The 23,129-nt window shown below is 42.7% G+C and overlaps 2 protein-coding genes across 3 annotated transcripts in view; one reads left to right on the forward strand and one right to left on the reverse strand.

Moving 5' to 3' along the window:
- ADK (adenosine kinase) overlaps nucleotides 1-2,119 on the reverse strand; it is a 267,429-nt gene extending 265,310 nt beyond the window's left edge. The window contains exon 1 of the mRNA XM_030276802.4: nucleotides 1,984-2,119. Coding sequence (XP_030132662.1) covers nucleotides 1,984-2,039 — 56 coding nt within the window. The 5' untranslated portion in view covers nucleotides 2,040-2,119. The remainder of the gene's footprint in view (nucleotides 1-1,983) is intronic.
- Nucleotides 2,120-2,130: 11 nt separating this feature from the next.
- On the forward strand, nucleotides 2,131-21,952 carry AP3M1 (adaptor related protein complex 3 subunit mu 1). 2 transcript variants are annotated; one of them, XM_072931559.1, is made up of 9 exons: nucleotides 2,131-2,249; nucleotides 10,935-11,210; nucleotides 12,202-12,373; nucleotides 14,622-14,759; nucleotides 16,715-16,800; nucleotides 17,153-17,286; nucleotides 17,976-18,183; nucleotides 19,521-19,665; nucleotides 20,955-21,952. In XM_072931559.1, the coding sequence occupies exons 2-9, from the start codon at nucleotides 10,938-10,940 to the stop codon at nucleotides 21,053-21,055; spliced, it is 1,257 nt and encodes a 418-aa protein (XP_072787660.1). In that variant the 5' UTR covers nucleotides 2,131-2,249; nucleotides 10,935-10,937; the 3' UTR covers nucleotides 21,056-21,952. The 2 variants fall into 2 exon arrangements, with proteins under 2 accessions (XP_072787660.1, XP_030132661.1); XM_030276801.4 differs by lacking the exon at nucleotides 2,131-2,249 and adding an exon at nucleotides 2,350-2,507.
- The last annotated feature ends 1,177 nt before the right edge of the window (nucleotides 21,953-23,129 follow it).

The following is a 23,129-nucleotide window of genomic DNA, read 5'->3' on the forward strand; positions in this document are numbered from 1 at the left end:
AATCTCCTCAAATTCTTGGTATAACAAGTACGATGCTATTGAGCCCCAAAATTTTTCACTTCTTTTCTAATCTATACAGGAACTGTTTCCAAGCATATCTAGCAGTGCTTTGCATTACAACTGAATCTCATTACAAATACAGCCAAGTCATGGAACCTCGACCAGTCTGGTACCTTCTCTAGTTGCTTTTAAGTCCCACAACAGCACTCAGCCAAACATGTTATTGCCACTACATTCATATGAGTGCTGAAGTCTGCTAAATCTAGTCCAAACACCAACTGCTTCATGAGTTCAACCTGTGGCAAACAGCACACATTAGCTTTATGTGATCACCAGTTAATTACGGCATTTCTCCTCTTATGAAACAGAGCTGGAGCCTATTTATACTTTGGCTTGAAATAACTTGCAACAGAATTAACATATGCAAGTTCTAACAACATTCCTCATGTTTTATCTATCATACCTTACAGAAGTAGTATTTGCAGTTTAGTCAGTCATTACCAGACATGGTATGTCACCATTGCCTTTCATTCCACTGCAAACAACCTTTAAGTTTTTAACTCAGTACACCAATAATATTCTCAAATTTTAAATTTTTCTCATGTTTCATCTTAAAATGCTGTTTCCTCTAATAAACTTTATGAACAAACATTGCAGCTGCCAGTTTCTTCCCTCATCTTACTTTAAGGAGACATGGAGATAACTGTTGCTTTTTTACTATAACCTTACCTTGCTGCCTGCCATTTATTTGCTTTCAGAGCTTAGTTACATCTTTCCTCTTCTACTATCTGCAACTGAGCTTGTCAACCATTACTAAACTTGAAAAGTCACTTAGCTGCCAAAGAAGCAAGTACCTTGACTTTGACAAATTTAATAGGATTAGCTCTTTCAATAAGGACATTAGTACCAAAAAAGACTGTTCTCATCTCAGTACTAAAGTACATTCCCTTTATACTATATTTGAGTGAGTTATTAGTTATCAGTTATCGCCAAGATAATTTTGGACCTTTCAAGGCTTATGTCATTAATTCTCTTCATACACTGAATACTTGGAAGTCAGCTATCTTACAATTATATTCATATCTGAATAATCCTGAGAAAACAAACTTGGAACTGTACCAAAAAAAAAAAAAAAACCAAAAAAAACCAAAAACTGCTCTACAGCTCTCAGTACTCAAAGTTCTCATTTTGTCTGTGCATCCTCCATTGAGAAACCTTACATTTTTCTGCTATGACATTTAAAAATAAATTACTTATGTCTGTGCAGGCCATCATTCAGATGGGATTCAGTCAGTGCTATTGTACTGTGATCACAGAAATGAGGAAGTATAGCAAATCGCACAGATTATTTCAATATGAAAATATTTTAAATTATACGGTATGTCTTAAAGAAAACGTAACTGTTAACGCTGATTTTCAGTTTCTTGTCTAACAGGGACAGAGACACCCTCGCGTGAGTATTAATCGGGGTATTTTTCAGAGGCTATTTTCAAAGGGGAGGCAGACGCAATGACAACCCCAGCTGTGCTCTAGTACGGGGCCATCGTTGCGGACAGCGTTCCGTTTTACCGCACCCCATCCAGACGCTCAGCAGCCCATTCGCACCGACCGACCCGACCCCAGGGCACAGCGCGACCCCCGCGCCGCCCACCCGCCTCTGCCTCGGCTGCGGGGAGCCCAGTGCGGCGGCGCTCCCGGGCACCCGCCGGGCCCGGGCAGCGGTACCGCAGCAGCAGCAGCCGGGGCAGCGCGGCGGGACGGCCCCGCCGCCGTCTCCACGTGCGCCCGCTGCCGCGGAGGGGCCGCCCGCGCCCCCCGTGCGCAGCCCGGCCAAGCACAGCCCGGCGCGGCGGGACCCTGCCGCGGAGTCCGACCGCTCCGCGGCGGCGGCACGTGTCTCGCCCTCCGCCGGGGGCAGCACAAGCGACCTCCGGCACCCGCAGGGATTGCTCGCGAAGCAGAGCCCGTCCCGGCGCCCGTTACCTCAGCTGCTTCTGCTCCAGCTTCAGCTTCTTGGCTTGCGGTTCCCCCGCTGCCATCTTCGCGCTGGGCGGCGTGCGGCGCGCTCCGCTCCCCTCGGCCCGCCCGCCGGCCCCGGCCCGCCCCGCCGGCCGCGCCGGCACCGCCACCGGGGGGCGGGGGCGCCGGGACGAACGTACGGCCGCGCCGGGCGCCTGACGGGGCGGGGAGCGGAGCCCGCGCCGCCCGCCGTCCCTGCCCAGCCGCGCGCTGCCGCGGCGCCGGCCCGGGTGGGTTTAGCGCCCGGGGGCCGCTCCCGTCTCCTGCCGGCCGACGGGGCCGAGCGGTGCTGACCGGCGGTGAGGGGCGGCCGTGGCAGCGGGGCCGGCGGGCCCGGGGAGCGAGGGGGCCGTGCTCGGGCGCTCGGCGCAGGCAGCGCCCCGGCCGCCCGCGCCTCCGCCGGGGGGCGGCCCCGCGCCGCCGCCGGGCCTCGCCGCCATCTTGGCCGCTGTCCCGGGAGCGGGACGGGCCGTGCCGGGCCGGGGGAGGTACGTGGGGCGCGGGGGACTGGGGCCGTGAGGGAGTGGGGCGGTTTTGTCCTTGCCCAGGGGGACGGGATCCCTGCCGGGCCGGAGCCGCCCGTGCCCGGTCCCGGTCGCGCTGGTTGGCCGGCGTCGGGCAGGGGCGACATCCCCGCCAGCGGCGGTACCGGGAGGCTGCCCTGCAAATCCGAGACTTCCCGTTTTATTCGCCTCTGTTTCCGTTGTTCGGTGCCTGTTCAAATACAAAATCGTTGCCGTGTTTGAGTACCATCCCCCACGCCGTTGTTCTGGGCTCTGGCGGAGGTGCGGAACCGCCCGGCGGAGAGTGCAGGGTCGGGCAGAGCCGATAGCGGCGGAGCTGCAGCGCTCCCGCTCCGCCATGAGGCGCAGGGCCATGAGGGGACTGGGCAGCGCGGGGCCTGCAGCGGGGCCGGTGCGGGGCCTGCAGCGGGGCGGTGCGGGAGCCGCCGCTCGCGGCACAGCCCGCGGCCGCGCCGGGCCGGGAGGGGCAGGGCGGGTCGGGGAGCGGCGCCGGCTCACCTGGGTCGATCTTCAGCAGCCCTGCTGCAGCCGTGGTGTTTCTGCTCCAGCTGTAACTGCTTAATTAGCGAGGGGCCCTGTGAGTGCGGATCTGCCTAATATGCGCTGGGAATAAACGCATTATCATCCATCACTATGCACTGCACATCGCTCCTGCCCTGTTCAGTACCCAGCGGTAACTGAGTAGAGGTTGTCGCTTCTTGTCTTTTGTTTCAGTTCAAATCTGCTGTGAATTACTAATGTACTTACCGTCTTTTCAGTATGATGGATCGTTCGTACCCATTAAGTGTTAATCAAACTGGAGGAATAGCATCACTATTCAATGGAGCTTTTCTATAACCAACCAGGCAAAAAATCATACTTGAATGATGAAAATTTTTGTTCATAGCAGGCAGACTGCAGTATGGGAGAGGAAAAGGTACTTTACAAGAAAAGCAAAACCAACTTCAGTTACTCATACATGGGGTAAAATGATGGAAACAATGTTTTACAAAAGAACTGACTGTGACAACCATGAGAATGATTTTGCTGTGGCAGTTCCCGGCGGGTTTGAATCATACATAGCTTCTCATTTATTTATTGAAGAGAAAAAAAAAAAGAGAAGATGAAATATCTGAATGATATTTCTCTGTAAAAAAATCTATCATATTGCATGCTAACTCAAAACACAAGCAAACTTGGGGTTTTTTGGGGGTAAAAAGGACAAACAGATTCCTTACTGCCTGTATGCACATATCTGAAAATTCCTTGCAAATGGCAAATCAAACTTGATGAATAGCCCATGCCTTCTCATGTTTGATTTTGCTGGTTTTATTCAGAAATTAAATCTTCTGTTGTGCAAGATCAGCTAAATCCCATTTATTCTCTCATATAAAGATCTCCTTACATGAGGAATCTTTATTAAAAACCTTGTCATAAGGATTCAGAAAAGAGAAATTGAAGTCCTGGAGGTAGAGAAGTCTGAACAGTAGGAGATGAGTGGTGGCTGTATTTTATGGCTGTTATAATGGCAATAAATTAAACAAATTAATTTTTTTAATGTTAAGTTCCTTCCTCTTATATCCCTTTATTTTATCCCCAACTTACAGCTTCACATATAACTTCAAAAAAATTAATACAACGAAGATAAGTTAAATATTTTTTATGCTTATTTAACATAATGTATGAAAGGCAGCCTTTTAACAGGAACTTCTTAGAATAAGAGTATTCATGAGACTCATTCATACAGGATAAAAGAATTAGGGGGGCTGCTTTGCTCTGTCCTCTTGGTGGAGAAGGAAGGTACAAGTGGTTATGTGCCCTCTTTCTGCCCTCTGTGTTTGGACTGGCTGGGGCAGAGTGCACACACATTGGGAAGGGCTGTCGTGCACAGCAGAGTTCCAGTGGTGCTTGCTGGCTCTGATGGAGTGTTCCAGTAGTGCGTGGCTCTCTGGCACTGTGCTTGTCCTTTCTGGTACCTTGAGTGCGTCTTGAAAGAGAGCCTGTGAAACAGAGTAGTATAAAGCTAGGAGCACTGTTGTTCTGGCCTGTCAGACTTACTGGAGGGGTGAACTGGGTGAGCATGGTGGAAAACATCTTCACAAAGAGCTACTGAGTTGGGGCTTTGATATCCTATGACTGAATCCTTCTGCCTTGTCCATTCAGAGTTCTTAATGGTTAGGCTGGAATATGAGCCTAATTATATCCCTGAAAATATTATGGACAGTAAATATGTGACATGAGACTCACTTTATCTCTGTTCATTTGTCCCTATCTGTCTATTCAGTACTGCTTTCAGAGAGTGAATTTCTTAAGTCTTCCGTTAGTAGTCCTAAACCTACTGATTCAGATCTAAGTAGTGTTCAAAATGTTCCATTTCCATGTAAAAATGCAGTTTTAGCAAGGAATTTTTAATTGTTTTGGTGTGGGTTTTTTTCTAAGAAACTCTAGCTTTTCCAGCAAAGCTTTCTATTCTTACAGGTCCCAAAGGGAGCTGCAGTTATTCAGGATCTAATATTGTTTGATTATTCAGGATCTAATATTGTTCGATTATTCAGAATCTAATATTGTTCTGTTGACAAGAGATGGAACTCTCTTGCCAGCAGTTAGAAGATTTATACTGGAACTAAATTGAACAGAGGCACCATGCAAGTGTATTATTGGAAAGCTCATCAGACATTAGATTAAATGCTGCACAAATTCTCATGCAGGCTGTAATTGCTGCTGGTGAAAGCACAGAGGAAGCTGCAAATTTTGTTATGGATACCAAACACTTATTTAAGTCAACTTTAGACTATTCTCAAAGGACTACTTCCTTTTAAAAACAATTTCGGAAAGTTACTAACAGTGTTTTAAGTCATAGCAAAAATAAATAAATATATGCTGAACATCTGGGAAGCAAAGCATTTAGTTTTTAATAGGGATGATCTTGCTGATAAAATATGTCTGAGTAGTTGTACAGACACAAGCACTTCATGGTGCTGAGTAGATATGAAATTTTGTTTAACTAACGAAGGAGGACAACAAGCAGTTCTTAAAAAAGATTGCAAAAATGTTTTTACTTTGATGTGTAGATACCTAAGCTGTGAGCATCTTCTATGTAAAAAGATTCATTACACTTGAGCAGCATGATTTAGGACACACAAACAGTAATAGGAGCATAAAAGCCCTTGTGAAATTACAAAACATTCATGTTTTAGTAAACCTGAGACTTCCAGATTTATCATCTTAAATCACAGCTACTAATGAATGTGTCAGATTGGTCCTGCCAATTATACAATATTTCAGAGCTGCCATGTTGGCTGTCTTGAAAGTGTTGTTCAGGTGCTTAATGGGACTTCTCTTTATTAGGTTTGCTGGGTTGAAAGCCAGTGAATAGGGTTGGGGAGGTCAGGAACACATTTGTGGCACATTGAATTTGTAGGAAAAAGCTAAAGTGCTGACTAGCTGATCGTGACAAAAGTACTAGCTTCAATAGAAATAGAGCTGCGTATTTTAGCTTGTTTCTCCAGATTACTTTAAGCATTTGATTACTTTCCATTCACTTGTCACTAGAAGTTCATTTCCACAAATACATAACAGAGACTCAGACAGTCTACCCCCACTAATTCTTCCACCCTTCAGAGCAGCTATGCCAAGTTCAGGGAACATTGAAGCTGTGGAATACTTTCCTAGTGATGGTCCTATTTGGAGCTGTTTTCAGTAATTAGTACTAGCTCTAAAGGGCATTGCAGAGGTCAGTGATAAATTCCTCACTTTGTGGCTTCAGAGCTTTGTATGTAACTCAGCTCAGTGTTATGAAAAAGCAGCTGTTGACAGTATTTCTGCATTAATTACACTTTAGAGTACTTAATTGTAGCTAAGGACAAGCAAGTGCAATCAGTCTTTTTTCCCATGCTCACAGCTTCTCTCTCTTGCCAGTGATATCCGCTTTTGTCTTGTGAGCCTGTTGTGCTATAGTCCAGATGTTTCCGTGCCAAGAATTTGAAAATCAGTAACATTGCAAATCCAGATTTAGTCAAAGGAAAAGTTAGAGATGTGGAAATAGCTCACTGGAGACATCTTAGTTAAAATATGTTTTACTTCTATGTGGACTTCAGATTCTGGTAGGATGGAAATGACCAAGATGAATCATGTGGAGTTTTGCACATCAGACGAAGGATGGGAAGTTTGTGAGAAGAAGCTGCAAAACTGCAGGGCTGCTTGTTGGTGCAGCACCTGTAAGGTGCCTTGCAGTCAGGCAGTAACATGAAAGTCTGTCAGTCTACTGAAAATGGGCTTGAACAGTTTGCTTTGGCCTAGATGCAAATAATGATCCATGTACACCTTCAGTCTGCTCTTAGGCCTAAAAGCAGAGAGGTGGAAGGCATGTCCTATAGAACTGTCCTAGAAACATCTTCAGTACCTTACACAGAGTGGTTTTATGCTGACATCTCAAAGTGGTGTCTTTGTACACTACTACATGGAGAAGAATCTCATGATTCCTGAATTCTAGTAATGTACTTTTGCTACTGTTTTTTTTAAAACTTAGGAACTTTGTTTCAAGACCTTTGCCCTCAAATTGCTGCAACTCCTAACATTCTTTGCTGTTGACCTACTGGTGTGACAAATTTTAATGTTACTGGACTATGTTCAGCATTTGTCAATCTTTTTTGCTTTTCAAGTCATGTTCTGATGAGACAAAAAATTCAGTTACTGAGAAATTAGTTCAGGGATCTCTACATGTCTAAAATGAAATCTGGCACTCAAAAATAGAGTAACAGGGAAATCTTCAGTATTTGGAGTAATGTAAGTAATTTTTGTAAAATGATAGTTTATATATCTTGTATTGATATTTTTGTAGTGTTACCTGTTCTAAGATATTCAACATGAAATCTATCTTTAATCAGCTGGTGCCAATTGCTTGACAGTGTATGGGATAAATCAAATTACTTAGTCTTGTGTATAATAGACAGATGTCTCCACTGCTGTCGGAGCGCCTGTATTCTAGTCAGCACTGGGAAGTGAACCGACTGAGCTGCCCCTTGACTGACAGGGCAGGCCTTGTACCTCTGGGGCTGCCAGCTCTGCACTTAGGCTTCAATGAAAGAGCTTCAGTTTTCCACAGCACCTCGTATGAGCCGCAAATTAGCATACTGCTAAAACTTGTGAAGGAAGAGAGGAGTATGTGAGAGGATTTGAAGGGAAGTCTTATGCTAGAAGCAGAATATATGTAGTGGGACGTTCTGTAATTCCTATCTTCCTACTTAGAAGATAGGGTAGGCAGCCAGGTGGCATTTTACTGCTCATATTCCATAGGTACTACAAAGCTGTCATCTGCCAAGCATGGTCCCCTGGATCAGTTTGCTACGCTGGTTCACCACGAGGCCACACAAACACTCCTGTGAGCCCAGCTGGTACCTAGGCAGCTTGGGGCAGATGAGTAAAGAACGGCAGTGGCCAAGTGCTCCCCACTACTGGCTGCCCACGCGCTCCCTTGATTGCCTATCAAGTCATGGTCTAATATCCTCAGTGGAACTTAGGGCAAAAGAAGGGGCCCTGCTATTACAGTCATTTGGTGCACCAGGAGCTTGCTGTGATTATGTGGTCTCTGCTGCACAGCTGCACTTGCTAAAACTATATTGTGACAAATGCAGACAATTTCTGATGTGTAGATGAATAGAATCTGGATGAATATTAACAGAAGCACTACAAACACTGTCACACGTGTCTGATACTCTTTGTTAGTGTATCGTTAGAAGCTGCCTGCTGTCCAACATAGCTCCTCCAGAGCAGACTGTGGATCAGCTCCTCTGGAAGTGGAGTCCTACCAGTGCTGCTTGTCCTGGACTCTCAGATGCAGCTTTGTGTGCATTTAATAGGAAATGGGTCTGATATTTGTTAACAGATATGCTATTGTATCCATTTTAAAATGTACAGAGATCTATTCTAAGCTTTACAGCTGAGCACCTCTGTATGTGTGGGCAGCCGTGGTGTCGAACAATACTGACATTCAGTGGTTGATTATACTTGCCACCCTTGTGTGACTATCCAGGAGATTTTTGGAAGGCTTTAATGTTCAGTGCTGGCTAAATTCACAACATGTTTACTGGAACTGGATTAAAGCAATTGTGCTCATTTATAAAAATGCTGTGCTCACAGTATTAAAATTTTCTGTTTTTTTTTTAACAAACTAAATCAGAGATTCATTTGATCCAGGAGAGAGATAGTAGAAACATGCAATAACACTTTTTAGCTTTGTTTCCTTTCCCCCTTTTAAGCAAATTTGCAATCACAGTTTCTAAAAGAACTTCCCTTTACATTCCCTATTGGCTTAGAAGAATATTTTTGTCCCCTTTTTGACTATTGGTCTTTTTTTGTCAGCTACCAAAGACTGCATGCTCTTGGCAGGAGATCTCTCAGACCTGGCATGGCCCCAGTGAAGATGAGCACGTTGCTGTCATGCTTGGGAAGGAGCAGCTGGAGTTTAGAATTTGAAAAGTTGGATCTTGGCTCTCTTCCCACATCTGCTGACTTAGGTGGAGGGAAATATCATGCTGACAACCTTCTTGAGCTATCCTTTTTCACTGTAGTTGGTGAGCTTTGGAAAACATACTTTTGTGTTGTGAAAATCTGAAGGGCCAGACCATTTTTCATTGTTACAAGTCTTGGTACAAGACTTGCATTGGTAGATGAGTTAGTGCTCTGAGTAGTTCAGATTCAGACACAGCAACACAAGTTCACTCTGGGTGGATGTAGCTGCTTATTCCAGTATTTTGGAACACGATTTAGTCATACAGTGTTTATACTCTTAAAATCTCGGTGGGACTGGGCCATGTGCATCTAGATGCTTCCATGCTATTTTTATGTTAGAGTTAACAGAGAAGAAGCAAATTTTATCTGCGTTTTAGGACAGTATCCTGGGCAAACATGGTAAAAATTAATGAAAACTATAATGGGTTTTTGGTAGGTGTGTTTGGCTTCTCTTGGACATGCAGAGTTCATGGTGATCTTCCTGTTTCAAGATATGGACACCCAGTAATTGTCTGATCTATTTCCAGTCATGTTTGAATTCCTCCAAAGGCTAACTTTCAATTTTGGCTCTCCATTGCTATCGTCTTCCCATTTCCACCATATGCCCTGTGCCAGCTCTAGCACTCTCTGGCAGTGAAATAACTTGCATTAGGAAGCTGGTCTAACCAGCAGCTCCTTTTGCTGTGTCAATTTCTGGCTGGACTATTTTCCTAATGTAGATAATCGCAGAGCCACAGACCTATTCAAATCAATACCTGAGAGGCAAAAGGGAAGAACAGCCAGTGCCAGGGACAGCTTCTTCAACTACAGATTAATTTATGCTTAACATTAGTACCAAGCTAACTTCACCTTCAGAAGCTGCTGTTGGGGTTACAGTTGTGTTTGTTTTCTAGGCCCAAGTTCTAACTTATTTTTTAGGACGATCATTATGCTGCAGGTCAGCCAAAGTTGTATCTGTCTCACGTAAAGGCTGAAGAGATAAACGAGCTTGCTAGCATTTGTCTCCTCTGTAGATGCAGAGATAATAGTCTATTCATTTTGTCAACTACTTAGTTCACTTACTATCACATTGAAAGTTGAGAAATAGACTTGGAATTATTTTTCTAACAGGCACATAAGCTACTTGCCCCATGAATAAAATGAAGGATCAGTGGCTGAGGCATGTTATTTGTAAATGTTTAAAGAGATAAGAATAAAGTTACATTCCTTACCTACAGTTCATACTCCCCTTTTACACAAGTGAGTTTGGAAGTGAAAAACATTTTATATAAACATATTTCATGCATGCTAAGCACATTTGAGACAATTTTATTCATTAAATCAGATTTAAATGGCTAGTTTTGTGTACTTTTAATGAATTCCAACCCTTTACCCAAATGCAGCTTGGAATAGATCATAAGACAAATCTGCCAGCAAGTAAAAAGCACTTTTCTAGTTCAATAGCTGAAAGCTGACAAGCTAAAGAGCTGTATCTTTAAGACAGAGCAATTCCAAGTTAAGTGGGCAACTGCCAGGCCAACTGCCATAGGAAACTTTCTGTACAACTAACTCTTTCACGTCGGCAAACACGTTTGAGCGAGTGCCAGCTCATGGGAGTCAGCTTTTCTTTAAGAAATAAATTGCAAATACCAGATAGGGATGAAAGTGGAAAACTCGGGTGCTTTCTTCATGTTTATGATATACATTAGCAATGTAATGCAGTGGCAAATATTTTTTGATGAAATGTTCTTGTAAATACAGAAAATGGAATGCAAATAAAAGCAACACAGTAGATACTTTTTCCTAAATTCACAGTGCATGTTAATAAAGAATAACCATCATAAGAAAGGGAATCTGGGATATGAAATGTCAATCCACATATCCTTTTGTTTATTTTAACTTCTTTTAATGTGTTTCCAACAGAAAATGATCCACAGCCTGTTTCTTATAAACTGTTCTGGTGATATCTTCTTGGAGAAGCACTGGAAGAGTGTTGTGAGCCAGTCTGTCTGCGATTATTTCTTTGAAGCTCAGGAGAAAGCAATTGATGTTGAGAATGTGCCTCCTGTCATCTCAACTCCACATCACTACCTCATCAGCATCTATCGGGATAAAATCTTCTTTGTGTCTGTCATACAGACAGAAGTGCCACCACTCTTTGTAATTGAATTTCTGCACCGAGTAGCAGATACTTTCCAGGTCCGTCACCATTCAATGGTTTTTAAAATCAGTGTCTGAAGGAGGCCTATGGGAAAGCCAAAGAAGGACTCTTCATCAGGAGCTAGAGTGACAGGACAAGGAGAAATGAGTACAAACTGAATAGAGGGGAAATTTAAGCTAGATATTTGGAAAAAAATCTGTTCTGTGAGAGTAGTAAAATAGCAAATGGAACAGGTTGCCCAGAGAGATTGTGGATGTCCCAACTGTGGCAGTGGTCAGGGCCAGGTTAGATGGGACTTTGGGCAACCTGATCTAGTGGGAGGTGTCCATGCCCAAGGCAGGGGGGTTGGGACCACCCCTTAACATTCCATGATTCTGTGATTCTAAAATTACTTCAAGGGATTTTTTGTGTAAACTTCTTTTAGAGCAAGGTAATGAACCCTTCTGTTAGTGACTTTTCTGTCTGCAATTTTTAAGTCAAGCACAGGTTTATAGAGTACAAGGGAAAAAAGAGGTTTATTTTGTGCACTCACAAGCACCAGATCGCAAATCGGACTCTGTAAATGCTGAGTTTGTTTCTGTAATCTTTTGTACTATTAATGTTATGTAGATGGGAAGAAGGAGCATGTAGTCAGGCAGCATGCATTCTGTAGTGAGGAAAGGGCTGCAAAGAAGTCACTTCTCAACCAATTTCACACTTTATATAAAGGAAATGCTGTGAAGATTGAGCATTGCCAAAAGATAGTATCTTTATTTTAGAAGAGTCTCGAAGATGTGTTAATGTTCACAACTAGAAGGACCTTTGTAACATAAATAGTAGCACTGTTCATGCTTGTATTTATTTTCAGTTAGGTGATAAATATAACATTAACAATATGATGCCATCAGACTATAGAAATAGTCGTTTAGGCACTAGAATGCCTTCATATATTGGAAGATTTCTGTAAGAAAAAACCAAACAAACTTTCTTTTGCAAAGCATTCTAACAGGAATAAAAATCCTCTCTTTTGTAATCTCTGAATTCATTTAGGATTACTTTGGCGAATGTTCTGAGACGGCAATTAAGGACAATGTAGTAATTGTGTATGAACTTCTAGAAGAAATGCTAGACAATGGCTTTCCACTGGCAACAGAATCTAACATACTGAAGGAGCTGATTAAGCCTCCCACAATTTTGCGCTCTGTTGTCAACTCCATCACAGGTATGAAAATATGTAACTTCAGCAATGATGGCTGTTAAAAAAAAAAATCATGTCTCGTAGATAAAAAATAATAAATTGGTGTGAATCTGTAAGGTGAGGGCAGTGTGCTGCCACTTCTCATCAATAGGAGTTGAATAAAAACAAGTCCCTCCTTATTTGCAGTTTACACCTGGCCCCTTTGCTGTCCTTGGAGGCACTGCCTGGTTCAACCACAGCTGCTGAAGTCCCTCAGGAACAGCAGCTCCTAACACAGTCAGGACATACTGGAGACAGGTGCTCTGGGATTGGTACAGAGCTCACCCCAAGCCTTGAATAACTGAGGGGCACTGGAGAAGGTTAAGCATTTTGTAAGAAATCCATATAGGAAGGTGTATAATAGATATCTAATAAATCCTTGACGGGTGGGAACAGATAGCATGAAGGGAAGCAAATAGCCTGTCCTCATCTCCCACCCTGCCCCCAGCACCGAGCAGCACATGGATTCATGTGGATTTGATTTCGCAACTGATTTCAGGCTGTTGTAAATGGGTCTGTCTTGCAGTGATGAAGCCAAATGTCTGTCAGCTGAGCTGGTGGAATCTGCTTGTCTGGCAAGCGGGTGCAAGGGAGGTGAGCCATGAGTGTCACGTGGGGGCAGAGATGTGAGATGGTCACTTGTACATTGTGTTAGAGAAGGGGAGTAGTTGGGCTGCAGGGCCACACGCATGATAGTCAGAGGAGCTGGTCTTTCAGGCAGCAGATATGGTTTAGTCTTAGAGTATGAATCTCATCAGTTTTAATTTCTGTTGTTTGGAGCTTAGTTAGTCTTTTTACATGTGGATTGGAATGCTAGTATTTACACTTATGAAAATAAGTGTTTTATCTAAAACCTTATTAAAATTCACTAGGAGCCTAAAGTGCCTGACCAAGGCAGCCTGCATCTTGTCACTGTCAACAGCTCAGTGCTGAGCAGGGGGAAACAGCAGCCTGAGAGGTCTCCCATCTACCTGGCCTGGCAGTACTGCTGTACCCTGCAAGGCTGCTGAGGGACAGACACAGCAACTGCTCCTCTTCAGAGATGCAGTGGGAGTGAAGAAATGGTTGCAACTCCTCCCCCCTGAGTTACAGCACATACAGGCAGGGGTGGACTTTAGGAAGGGTTTTTTTTGAGTAACTACTTCTACCAGCTCAAAGGAATGAAAACTTCTGTTTTCTGCCTGCCAGACCAGGGCCTGCCCAAGCAGGTTTTGTAGAAATGATACCTGCTGGCCACCAGCTTCTCAGTGAAGCTGTTTCACATGGCAGGACACACTACCATGTTCATTGTGCTAAAGGGCACAAGTCAGCATGAACTGTGGCCCTATCCCAAGACCTACTTCTAGCTGAGGGAGCTGTTTACACTGTGCTGGGATTCTGGCATCAGTCACCTAAGCCTCAAAAGTGGTAATATTTTTTTTTCCCTTTTTAAAGTATCATCAATTTAATTTATAACTAAGTAGCTCAGGAAGCCTTCTACTCATGCTTCATGGTACTGAGAACCAGGAGCCAAGGGTGAGAGCAAGGCAAGCAGGGATAGTGGTATCATCAGTCAGGAGCCCAGAAGTTGAGGCAACAGGTCAGGGACTGACTGGATCAGATGATTAACAGGTCATCTACAGCTCAGTGATTGCCAGTAATGTCCACCAGAATGGGACAGGTCAAGCCAGAAAGTCCAGTCTGGGCCAGGGTCTGGATCGATTTGACACATGGTCCGGTATAGACATGGCTGTCATGTTGATGCAGGGTAGCTCAGATGGGTACCAAGGGTGAGACCCTCAGCCTAACACCGGCTCGAAGCAAAGATTGTAGGAGCCCTTCCTAAGGCTTCTTACACATCTTTCTTGCTAATGACTCTTACCTGTTAATCAGCCCTGAAGTCATCCAGCTAAAACTCTTAGGAGAAGGGGGAAGCAGGATTAAGGCCCTCACAGGGAGCTGTCTTGTCTTGAATTAATGATGAAATCCTCCATAAGATTTAGCCCCACATCTACTCCCACTGAAACCTGCTGCTGACCTGAGTGTTGTATTTTGCTGCATAAGATGTAGTCTGAAAGCTGTTACGTCTGGACACATGGCTCTAGTGCCTTCATGTCACCTCACAAATAACATGAGGGATCCAGGCTCTAGCCTACAGTACCAGGGGCAAGCCTTGCCTTGATTTTTAATTTTGGCGGTCGAAACATTCCTTTTGTAATGAATTACTGATTTTAAGTTCCTTTTCATTTTTAAGGCAGTAGTAATGTGGGAGACACGCTTCCCACTGGACAGTTATCCAACATTCCTTGGCGCAGAGCGGGAGTAAAATACACGAACAACGAAGCCTATTTTGATGTCATTGAAGAAATTGATGCAATTATAGACAAATCAGGTAAGATGTCTTGCAAACTAATATTAGTTTCTTGAGTGTGTTTACATGTAACTAATGATGTTTTAGAGAGAATACAGTCCAACCTTATTTTTCACATATGTTTTATATACGTGCATTTATATCTTAGGTAGAAATATTCAATTTAAAATTATGAGCTTAAGTATATTCCTTCAGTTCATCTTAAAACAGCAACATGCTCTGGGCTGCTTCGAGAACATCCAAAAGAAGTATGTTTTCTGTTTGTATATTGATTATCTCTTAACAGATATAAATGGGGGGAAAAAAAGTAGTTGAAATGTGATGAGAAAATTATCTCCCATTGTTCCTGCCAACAATGTATCGTAGCCCTTGAAGGCCCTCAAGTGAGCAAGACAAAATCTTTCATTAGCTTTCTTCTGATAGCAAGCTAAACATGGTGCAAAATAGTTGGACAGTATTGTTTTCCTTATATTTAAGGAGCCAGATATTATGAAGCATAATAATACTCCTTTATTTTCTGTGAATGAAACATACCATTTTCAAATACAGACGTCTTTATTCTGATATTTAACTTTGAGGAGGAACCTGATAACTTGTATGCCAAGAAAAAAAAATTACACAAAAAGAAAACTGCAAAGCTGTGGGCAGGAACTGCTGTTTTGTTCAGTATTGGGGCCAGCAGTTGGCAAGGATGAAGACTGCAGGACACCCTTTTGAGGTAGTATGGGGCAGGGAGAAAACCTGATTATTCATTCAGTGGTGCTGTTGTAGCAGTGTCAGTGTTGATTCTGTACACCACTTCAGCAAATGCTTTGGCCATTGTTGAAGCAGATAATCATAAATAGCCATTGTGCAGCTCTTACTCTCCCCATCTTGAAGCTGAAAGAATGTGACCCTTATAGAGCCCTTATAGAACATGCTGATGACTGTGTTACTGTCCTAGCTCCTTAGGATTCCCAGGAGTAGTGTGAGTGCTTACTTAGTCTGAGAAGGTACACTCAAGAGCATGGTGAATTTCTGCGTGTATTTCAGGCCAAATCAGTGTGCACTGAATGTTTAATTTCCTACTGAGGATGTGCTGCAGTAGTCATAGCTACACTTTTCTGCTCTGATCCCCTGGGGACTAGCAATGCAAGAACCCCTCTTTATAGCTTTCACCAAGACTAAGGTAGATAAGGTTGCTCCCCTAGAATAGGGAGGTTATCTTGTTTCACAGGGATATGGTCGACTGCTTTAACCTGAAACAGGATCACTTCTTTTCAAACAAAGTATAAAGCCACCATTTCTCTTTTCCCTTGCCTAGATAAGTCAGTTTCTACCTATCTTCTAAAATTGCCTTTGCATGTGAAGCTAATTAATTAGTCCAGGGTCCTGCTTATGCCTTTTTTTACTTGGAAGATATTTCAGGAAATAAGCATTTCCTAGATAAAATGCTTAGAACTCTTGCTTTGGAGTTTTGGGGTTTTTTTGGGGTTTTTTTGCTATAGATTTATTTAACATCAAGATGAACGTTTAATTTCGTTGTTAAACAACACTTACTTGTGAAAGCCAAAGTTAGCACCAACTTACTGCATTTTGACATTGACTGTTTTTATGTGCTTCAAATTCCCTGCACCACTACAACTTGCTAGTTTTCTGCAGACCAGGGACAGGAATAAAATAAAAGATTCTGAGCTGGTGTGTTATGAAATTCTTATTTGCTTATTGCTGACAACCAGTTCAATCACATCGAGTACAAGTCCTGTGTAACAGCTGGCACAAGTATCATGAACCAGTTTGGGACAGGCTGTTTGCTCTGGCTCATGTATTTTAGCAATCTGCCCAGGACACAGGTAACTGGAATGACCTTTCCTAGCTAGGCTTGGCATGTTGCTGAGTGTTGTGCAAATGTCGTCTGTGTCCTCTGGCTGTACTTCACCACATCTGTTAGGCCTTTCATAATAATGTTAAGTCAAGTGTCTTGTTTTTCTCTGCAGGTTCCACTGTCTTTGCAGAAATCCAAGGTGTTATTGATTCGTGTATTAAGCTCTCAGGAATGCCAGATCTTTCTCTGTCTTTCATGGTAAATTCAGCCTGTATTCGGGAATCTTAGCTGCTCAGGATTTATTTTTCTTAGTGATCAGAGTTAAACAACTTTAAGATCACTATCACTATTTCATGTGTTACACATATGTAAAGTAACACATTTTGCATTATATTGTAGAAGCTGCATAGTTCAGTAGTTGGAATGGCTTTTGTGCGTACATAAAAATAGCCTCACAGGAGCTGCTGTACCAGAAATTCATCCAGCTCATAACATGTCTCTGATAATGATACTCAGAGTCTAAGAAATAGGAATTGGGCAGAGTTCAGTAGCTAGCTCAGGCTGCTGGTACTTGATGAGGTTTCACTTAGCATTGTGCCACTCCTTGCAGAACCCGCGGCTGCTGGATGACGTCAGCTTCCATCCGTGTATTCGGTTCAAGCGCTGGGAGTCCGAGCGAGTCCTGTCCTTTATTCCTCCCGATGGCAATTTCAGACTCATCTCCTACCGTGTCAGCTCCCAGAAGTAAGTTTGCATTCAGACACACTGCTCCTCCAGCTGCACCACCTGCTGCTTTCCACCTAACAGCACATTCCTCCTTGCTCAGGGGGGAGTTTGCATTGTTGTGAAATGTGTGTGCTCAGGTTTTGTCTCAGCTATTGCTCTGTCCCTACTAAAAGAAGAAAACCTTTCAGTGACCTGCAGATACTCATTAATAGTTTTTCAGTGGAGTAAATCACACATGACAGCAATATAGGGCTACTCAGTCCTAGTAAGTGTTGTTGGTGCTAGATGCTTTATGAGTAAGTCTCTGTGTATATGGAGGACTCTGAGTTTCATGAAGAGAGTAAAGCAAAAAAGTCCAAATTACAGAAATTTGCAAACTAAAGCTTGATCTGACTAGTGGCTCTTCTAAGATTTGGCTCAGTGAGATTACTTAAAATAAATAAATAAATAAAACAGATTAAGAGATAATAAGACCAGGCATTTGGATGAAAATAAAGAAAGTATTTTTTCCTGTGATTCTCTGATGATAAAATCATTTCAGTAATGATGATGAAGAGCAGAGTATCACTTCCCTTACCACTTCTGAAACCAACCAGTTCTAACTTGAACACCTACCAGAAACACAAGAACCATTTATAAGAAGGTGCTTTAATTTCTCAAGCAGAGAAGTAGCCAGGATGCATTCAGCTACTGTCTTCTCTTTTCAGCTTGGTGGCAATTCCTGTATATGTGAAGCACATGATCAGTTTTAAGGAAAATACTTCTTCGGGAAGATTTGATGTTACCATTGGACCAAAACAGAATATGGGGAAAACAGTAGAAGGAGTAGTCATGACAGTTCACATGCCAAAGGCTGTACTTAACATGAACCTCACTGCTACACAAGGCAGCTATACATTTGACCCAGTTACTAAAGTAAGTCTTGAACTTTTATTTATTTAAATATTGAAGATGGCATTACTAGAAATCACCCATATTGCAGAACACTGGAACAGTGTTCCACGCTTGGCAGAGAGCTCTGTTCAGCATATGTTTATGAATTAAAAATTTACCTTTAAAATTTGCTTTTTCAAACTTAAATACACAGCAGCTCTGATTTCTGACTTCAACAGTATCTTTTTCTTTCCCTTCCCTCTCTTTTCACCCTGCTCTTTCACCCACTAATATCTTTCCTTAGTGTATGCAGCAGTATTTTGCCAATAGTTTCAGCCATGATATATTTTGCATATATTTATGACAACATATTTTTCTGAAGAAAATGCACTAGCCTTGAAAATGGGTAGACAGAAAAACTGGGATTAGGAGATGAGAAAAAATGTCTTCCAAAAGACCTTCCTAAAGACACACAGGAAAATGAAATGTCTGAAAAATCATGTCTTGGGCTCCTGATTCCTTGCCTCTGAGTTGGGGTTTGAGACCTAAATTTCATAAAGCTCCTGAAGCCTTTTAGTAGCCAGGAGCCATTTTGCTGAAAAGCAGTTTGAGCCAAAACATTCTGCTGGCACTAATACCCTGCTCTGAGCTTTCTGCTGCCCTTGGAATATCTCAGTCAGCAATTCATTAAAATTGTTAGGGAAAGCTCTCCAAGTAGCATTTTGTTTCAAGAACAACAGACCTTGATCTTTTTAAAAGAAAAGCACCAACAAAAAACTTAAGGTGTGCTTTTCTCTCTGTAGAAATAAATTTTACTGTGTTTTTATGAAGAGCTGGGATAACTAGGTGGATTGAAACTGCATTAAAAGCATAGAGAATTGAGGTCTTTCTGCATTTATGACTTTATGATAAGAACAAACAAACCACCTCTTGTGGGTGAGTAAAGGGCCTGCTTGGTTCCACATTTCTCCAATGAGTGTAAAAATCAATGGCAAACAAGTGAGCCTTGAGAAAGTTAGTCTGGTTTGGACAATCTCCTTCGGTCCAGTGCCTTGCCCTCCTCATTCTTGTGTTTAAGTTTCTATGTCTAAGTTTCTTAAGCTTCTGTCTTGGCTTCATAGATCCAGCTGACCCAAACAGACATCAGGGTCAGTTATGCTCAGCAAAGGGAACAAGATGTTCTCAGACCCACACTGACAGGGTGAGAAAAAAACCCCATACCTGTACCTGCAGGAGCCCTCTCCCAGCCAGTGAGGTCATGCTCAGGGGTCAGAGGCTACTGTTTGTACCCAGCCTGCAAACTAGAAGCTGGACATAAACTTGACCTCATAGGTTGTTTCCTAGAATGCTAATACTACTACTCTCTCCTTCCTGATAAGGTGCTAACATGGGATGTGGGCAAAATTACCCCTCAAAAGCTACCAAACCTGAAGGGCATAGTGAACCTGCAGTCTGGAGCCCCCAAGCCAGAGGAGAACCCAAGTTTAAACATCCAGTTTAAGATACAACAGCTTGCAATTTCAGGTGAGTGGGGGATATTACATGAAATTGGTGCGGGCAGAACAAGCTGGTGTAGGAAATGAAGTGGGAAATTGTTAATCATTTATTTGGAGGTGTAGATCTGAAGTCAGCTTGGTCCAAAATGATAAAGTCTGATTTACCCAAACCTGACACTTACCCCTGCTTGAAGATTTCTTTGCTAGGAATTGTGAATTCCCAATTATTTACTTATGAAAGACTGCAAGAAGTATACAGAAGAATGGATTTTTCTTTGTTAACTGGTGCATTAAACATGCAAAAATGTATCCTTTTAGTGAAGACTGATGGATGATGATTTAGTGTGCTGCTCCTGACATGCTTTAGCCTTGTACCACTAAAGCTCTTTCTAGTGGTCATAAAAATGCATTCATTTTGAAGAATGCCCTTCTTACTCATTCCTTCTGGAGCTCGTTAGTTTTTCATATTTGAAACAATCTGCAAATAGAAGCAGAGTGAAGTCTATAGGCTAAGTGCAAAAGTAAATATAAAGCAGACAAAGCCTCAATCTGCAAACACTGAAATCATGTAAGTTGTCCCTGTGTAAAGTGCTTCTCCAAGTAAGCTTTTCAGGATTAAGGCCCTAACAATGCAAGAACTCACATTCAGAGAGGTGGAGGAGGGGGATGACTGAAGGCAGTTGATGAGAGTTGGTGGTAGTACATGTGGTACTGGATAGGTACCAGGCTATGGTGGTTTTGGCCCCTAGACTATTTGGAGTAAATAACAGTTCCTGTGTAAGAACAGAGTCCTGCACCTTCCTCCTAAACTAGTTTAAATCTAGCAAGATAGAGCTGGTCCAGTGGCCGGACGCCAAAGATAACGGAGCTGTGAGAAAGCACGGAACAACCTGAAGCTGTAGGTAATTAATAGCTACTGGCATTCCTTGGGAAATAGCAGAGGGATTGCTGGTTCTTGCAATTACAACTGGGAGTGAAAAGAATTCTAAAACTTGTCCTTTGCTTCATCTCCATGATCAGAAAGGAGTGCAGCGTACAGGAGCTGTGGAAGACAGACTCAGTTGCTCTGTAGTTGATCTCTTGGAAGGAGGATGTTGGCTTACGGAGTAGAAGAGAAATAAGGTGTTGCCCTGCCAAGACAGCTAAGATTAGGTGACAACAATGTTCTCACCTGCCACTCCGAACCAGATGAACTTGTGAAAGAAAGGAAAACAGCTTCCTAACCAATCTTAAAAGTGCTTTCAAGATAGCCAGATTTCTAATCAGACTGCTGTGATTCCTGCTTTTAACTTTGTACTTGTCTCTGTCTTTTTTCAGGACTGAAAGTGAATCGCCTAGACATGTATGGGGAAAAATACAAGCCTTTTAAAGGTGTCAAATACATTACAAAAGCAGGAAAATTCCAAGTCAGGACATGAGAAGATGCTAAGAGGAAATTCACTTTAAAAAATCTTGACTGCTTAGTGACTTATGTTGGTTAGGTGCCAATTAATTAATAGACACTGATTAGTTTGGGATCAAAGCATTTGTGCACAGCAGCTCTTAAAATGAAAGCATAGCTTAGTTTTTCTTAATATGGCTTTAAAATAAGGTACTTTTTTTCTATTATACTTTCACTCTTTTTTTACTGAATTGTTGTGCTGGTGAATAGTTTGATATGGGCAACCCACAGATACACTGCCAGTCAGATACCAAAGCCCTGAGGTCAAGCACATTCTGAAGGCCAGACAGGCCACTGGAAAAGACTTCCGGTGGTATGTTTTCCTGCTGAGCTCCATCCACAGCCAGCTGCAAGCTGGCATTCCACAAAGCAACAAGTAATCCCTTGAGAAACAGAGAGCAGCAGTGAGAGGGGCAGGGGTCCTCCCAGGGCCTGGGACATTGCAAGTGTCACTCCTGAAATAGCTTCTAATGAAGTAAAAAATAATTTCTGTGTTGTTTACAAGAAATCGCCTTTCTTAAGAAGCATTTGCCTTAATCAGCTTTCATTTCTGCCATCTGCAGATGGGCTGATGAAAATAACATCCTGCATTAAATCTTGGAGGTGATTGTTGCTTCAGTAATCCACTTTCTTTCCATTCAATGACATCATCCCCATAATTTTTTTTAAGAATACAGTTGCAGAGAGTAAGATCTATTTTTTATGTGAAGCCTTTGCTTTGACTTAGATGTTCCACTTGTTTGAAGTGGATGCCACCAGGTCTGTGCAGTGTGTACCTGCGAGCGTAGCTTTTTAGATATCACAGTAGAAGTGTCAAGTGTATTTAATGGTTGTGTGCTTTAATGTTCTGAAATAAAGGGAACTCCACTGCAAATGTCTCACCTTATGAAATGTTCGTGCTCTTGTAAACGATTCATGGTGCTCTTAAGCAGGAGGCATCTGATACACTATTAAACAATTACTATTTGCTGTATCTTTATTGAACTTGGTCACTGTGCAGCTGCTTAAGAGTTTTAAAAGCCTGTTAATAGCACAGTAGGTAAGGTCTCTTTCATATTTCTTTCATATGTCTTATTTTTAAATGGAGCTGTTTATTTATGATATTTCAAAGGCTCAACACTCAGAGCAAAGCTGACTGAACTTCTTGTCCATCTCTCTAAACCAATACATACTCCAGAGTAGCTATCAGGTTCCAAAACATGCATTTGGTCAGTATTGAGGATGGGATACTGGAGACCCTTTGTTTGTCTAACCTGTTCGGCTTACAAATCAGTGAGTAGGTGCTAGCTTTACTTCAGATGAAGAGTAGGAACCAAAGTTAGTTAATAGTCAAAATTCCAAATACTGGGACAAAAATGATCCAGTCTGGAACGAGGAGAGGAAATCCATCTGAACCCTGTCAGTGAGGAAAGAAATGGACATACAGTCTCTGTAACTTCAGTATTATCATTAGGGTAAACTTGGCCATAAACAACCATTTTGAATTTCTAAAATTAAAGTAGATAAAACAGCACTATGAAGAACCAGCACTCTGTGTTTCAGCAAATAGCATCCTTCAGTTACTGTACTTGCAGAAGAAATCTTGTCTTCAGAGGTAACAGGTAACATCCCAAGCTGATGTCTGAGTAGCTGGAGCTGCTCTCTGCATTAGCAACCTGGAAATGCCATCCCAGGGCCTTTCAGAGCTGACACCCTTCCTGAGCTAGGACATAAAGGAGTGTCAGCTCCAGTCCCAACCCAGTGCTGCCTCCCACGGTGACTGAACAAGCCCTTCCTGCTCCAGGACCTTGGGCACAACAGGGAGGCTCCCACAACAGCTGTGGTCGGGGGAAAGCCCAGCTCATCACAACTCACTGTCAGCAAGAACTGCACTCACCTTTAAGAAACCAGTCTAGGCATGGAGATGTGTTTTGTCAAGGAAATGGTTGCAGGTGTGTGAGGCCACTACCTTTTCTTGTGTATGTGCTGGTTCCTTCTGTACCTCCAAAGACAGGAAGCTCAACTGCAGAAGGGGGCCTGTGTCCCTGTTTTGTTTAAAAAAAATAATGTAC

The sequence above is a fragment of the Taeniopygia guttata genome, chromosome 6 (assembly GCF_048771995.1).
Source record: "Taeniopygia guttata chromosome 6, bTaeGut7.mat, whole genome shotgun sequence".
NCBI classification, from domain to species: domain Eukaryota; kingdom Metazoa; phylum Chordata; class Aves; order Passeriformes; family Estrildidae; genus Taeniopygia; species Taeniopygia guttata.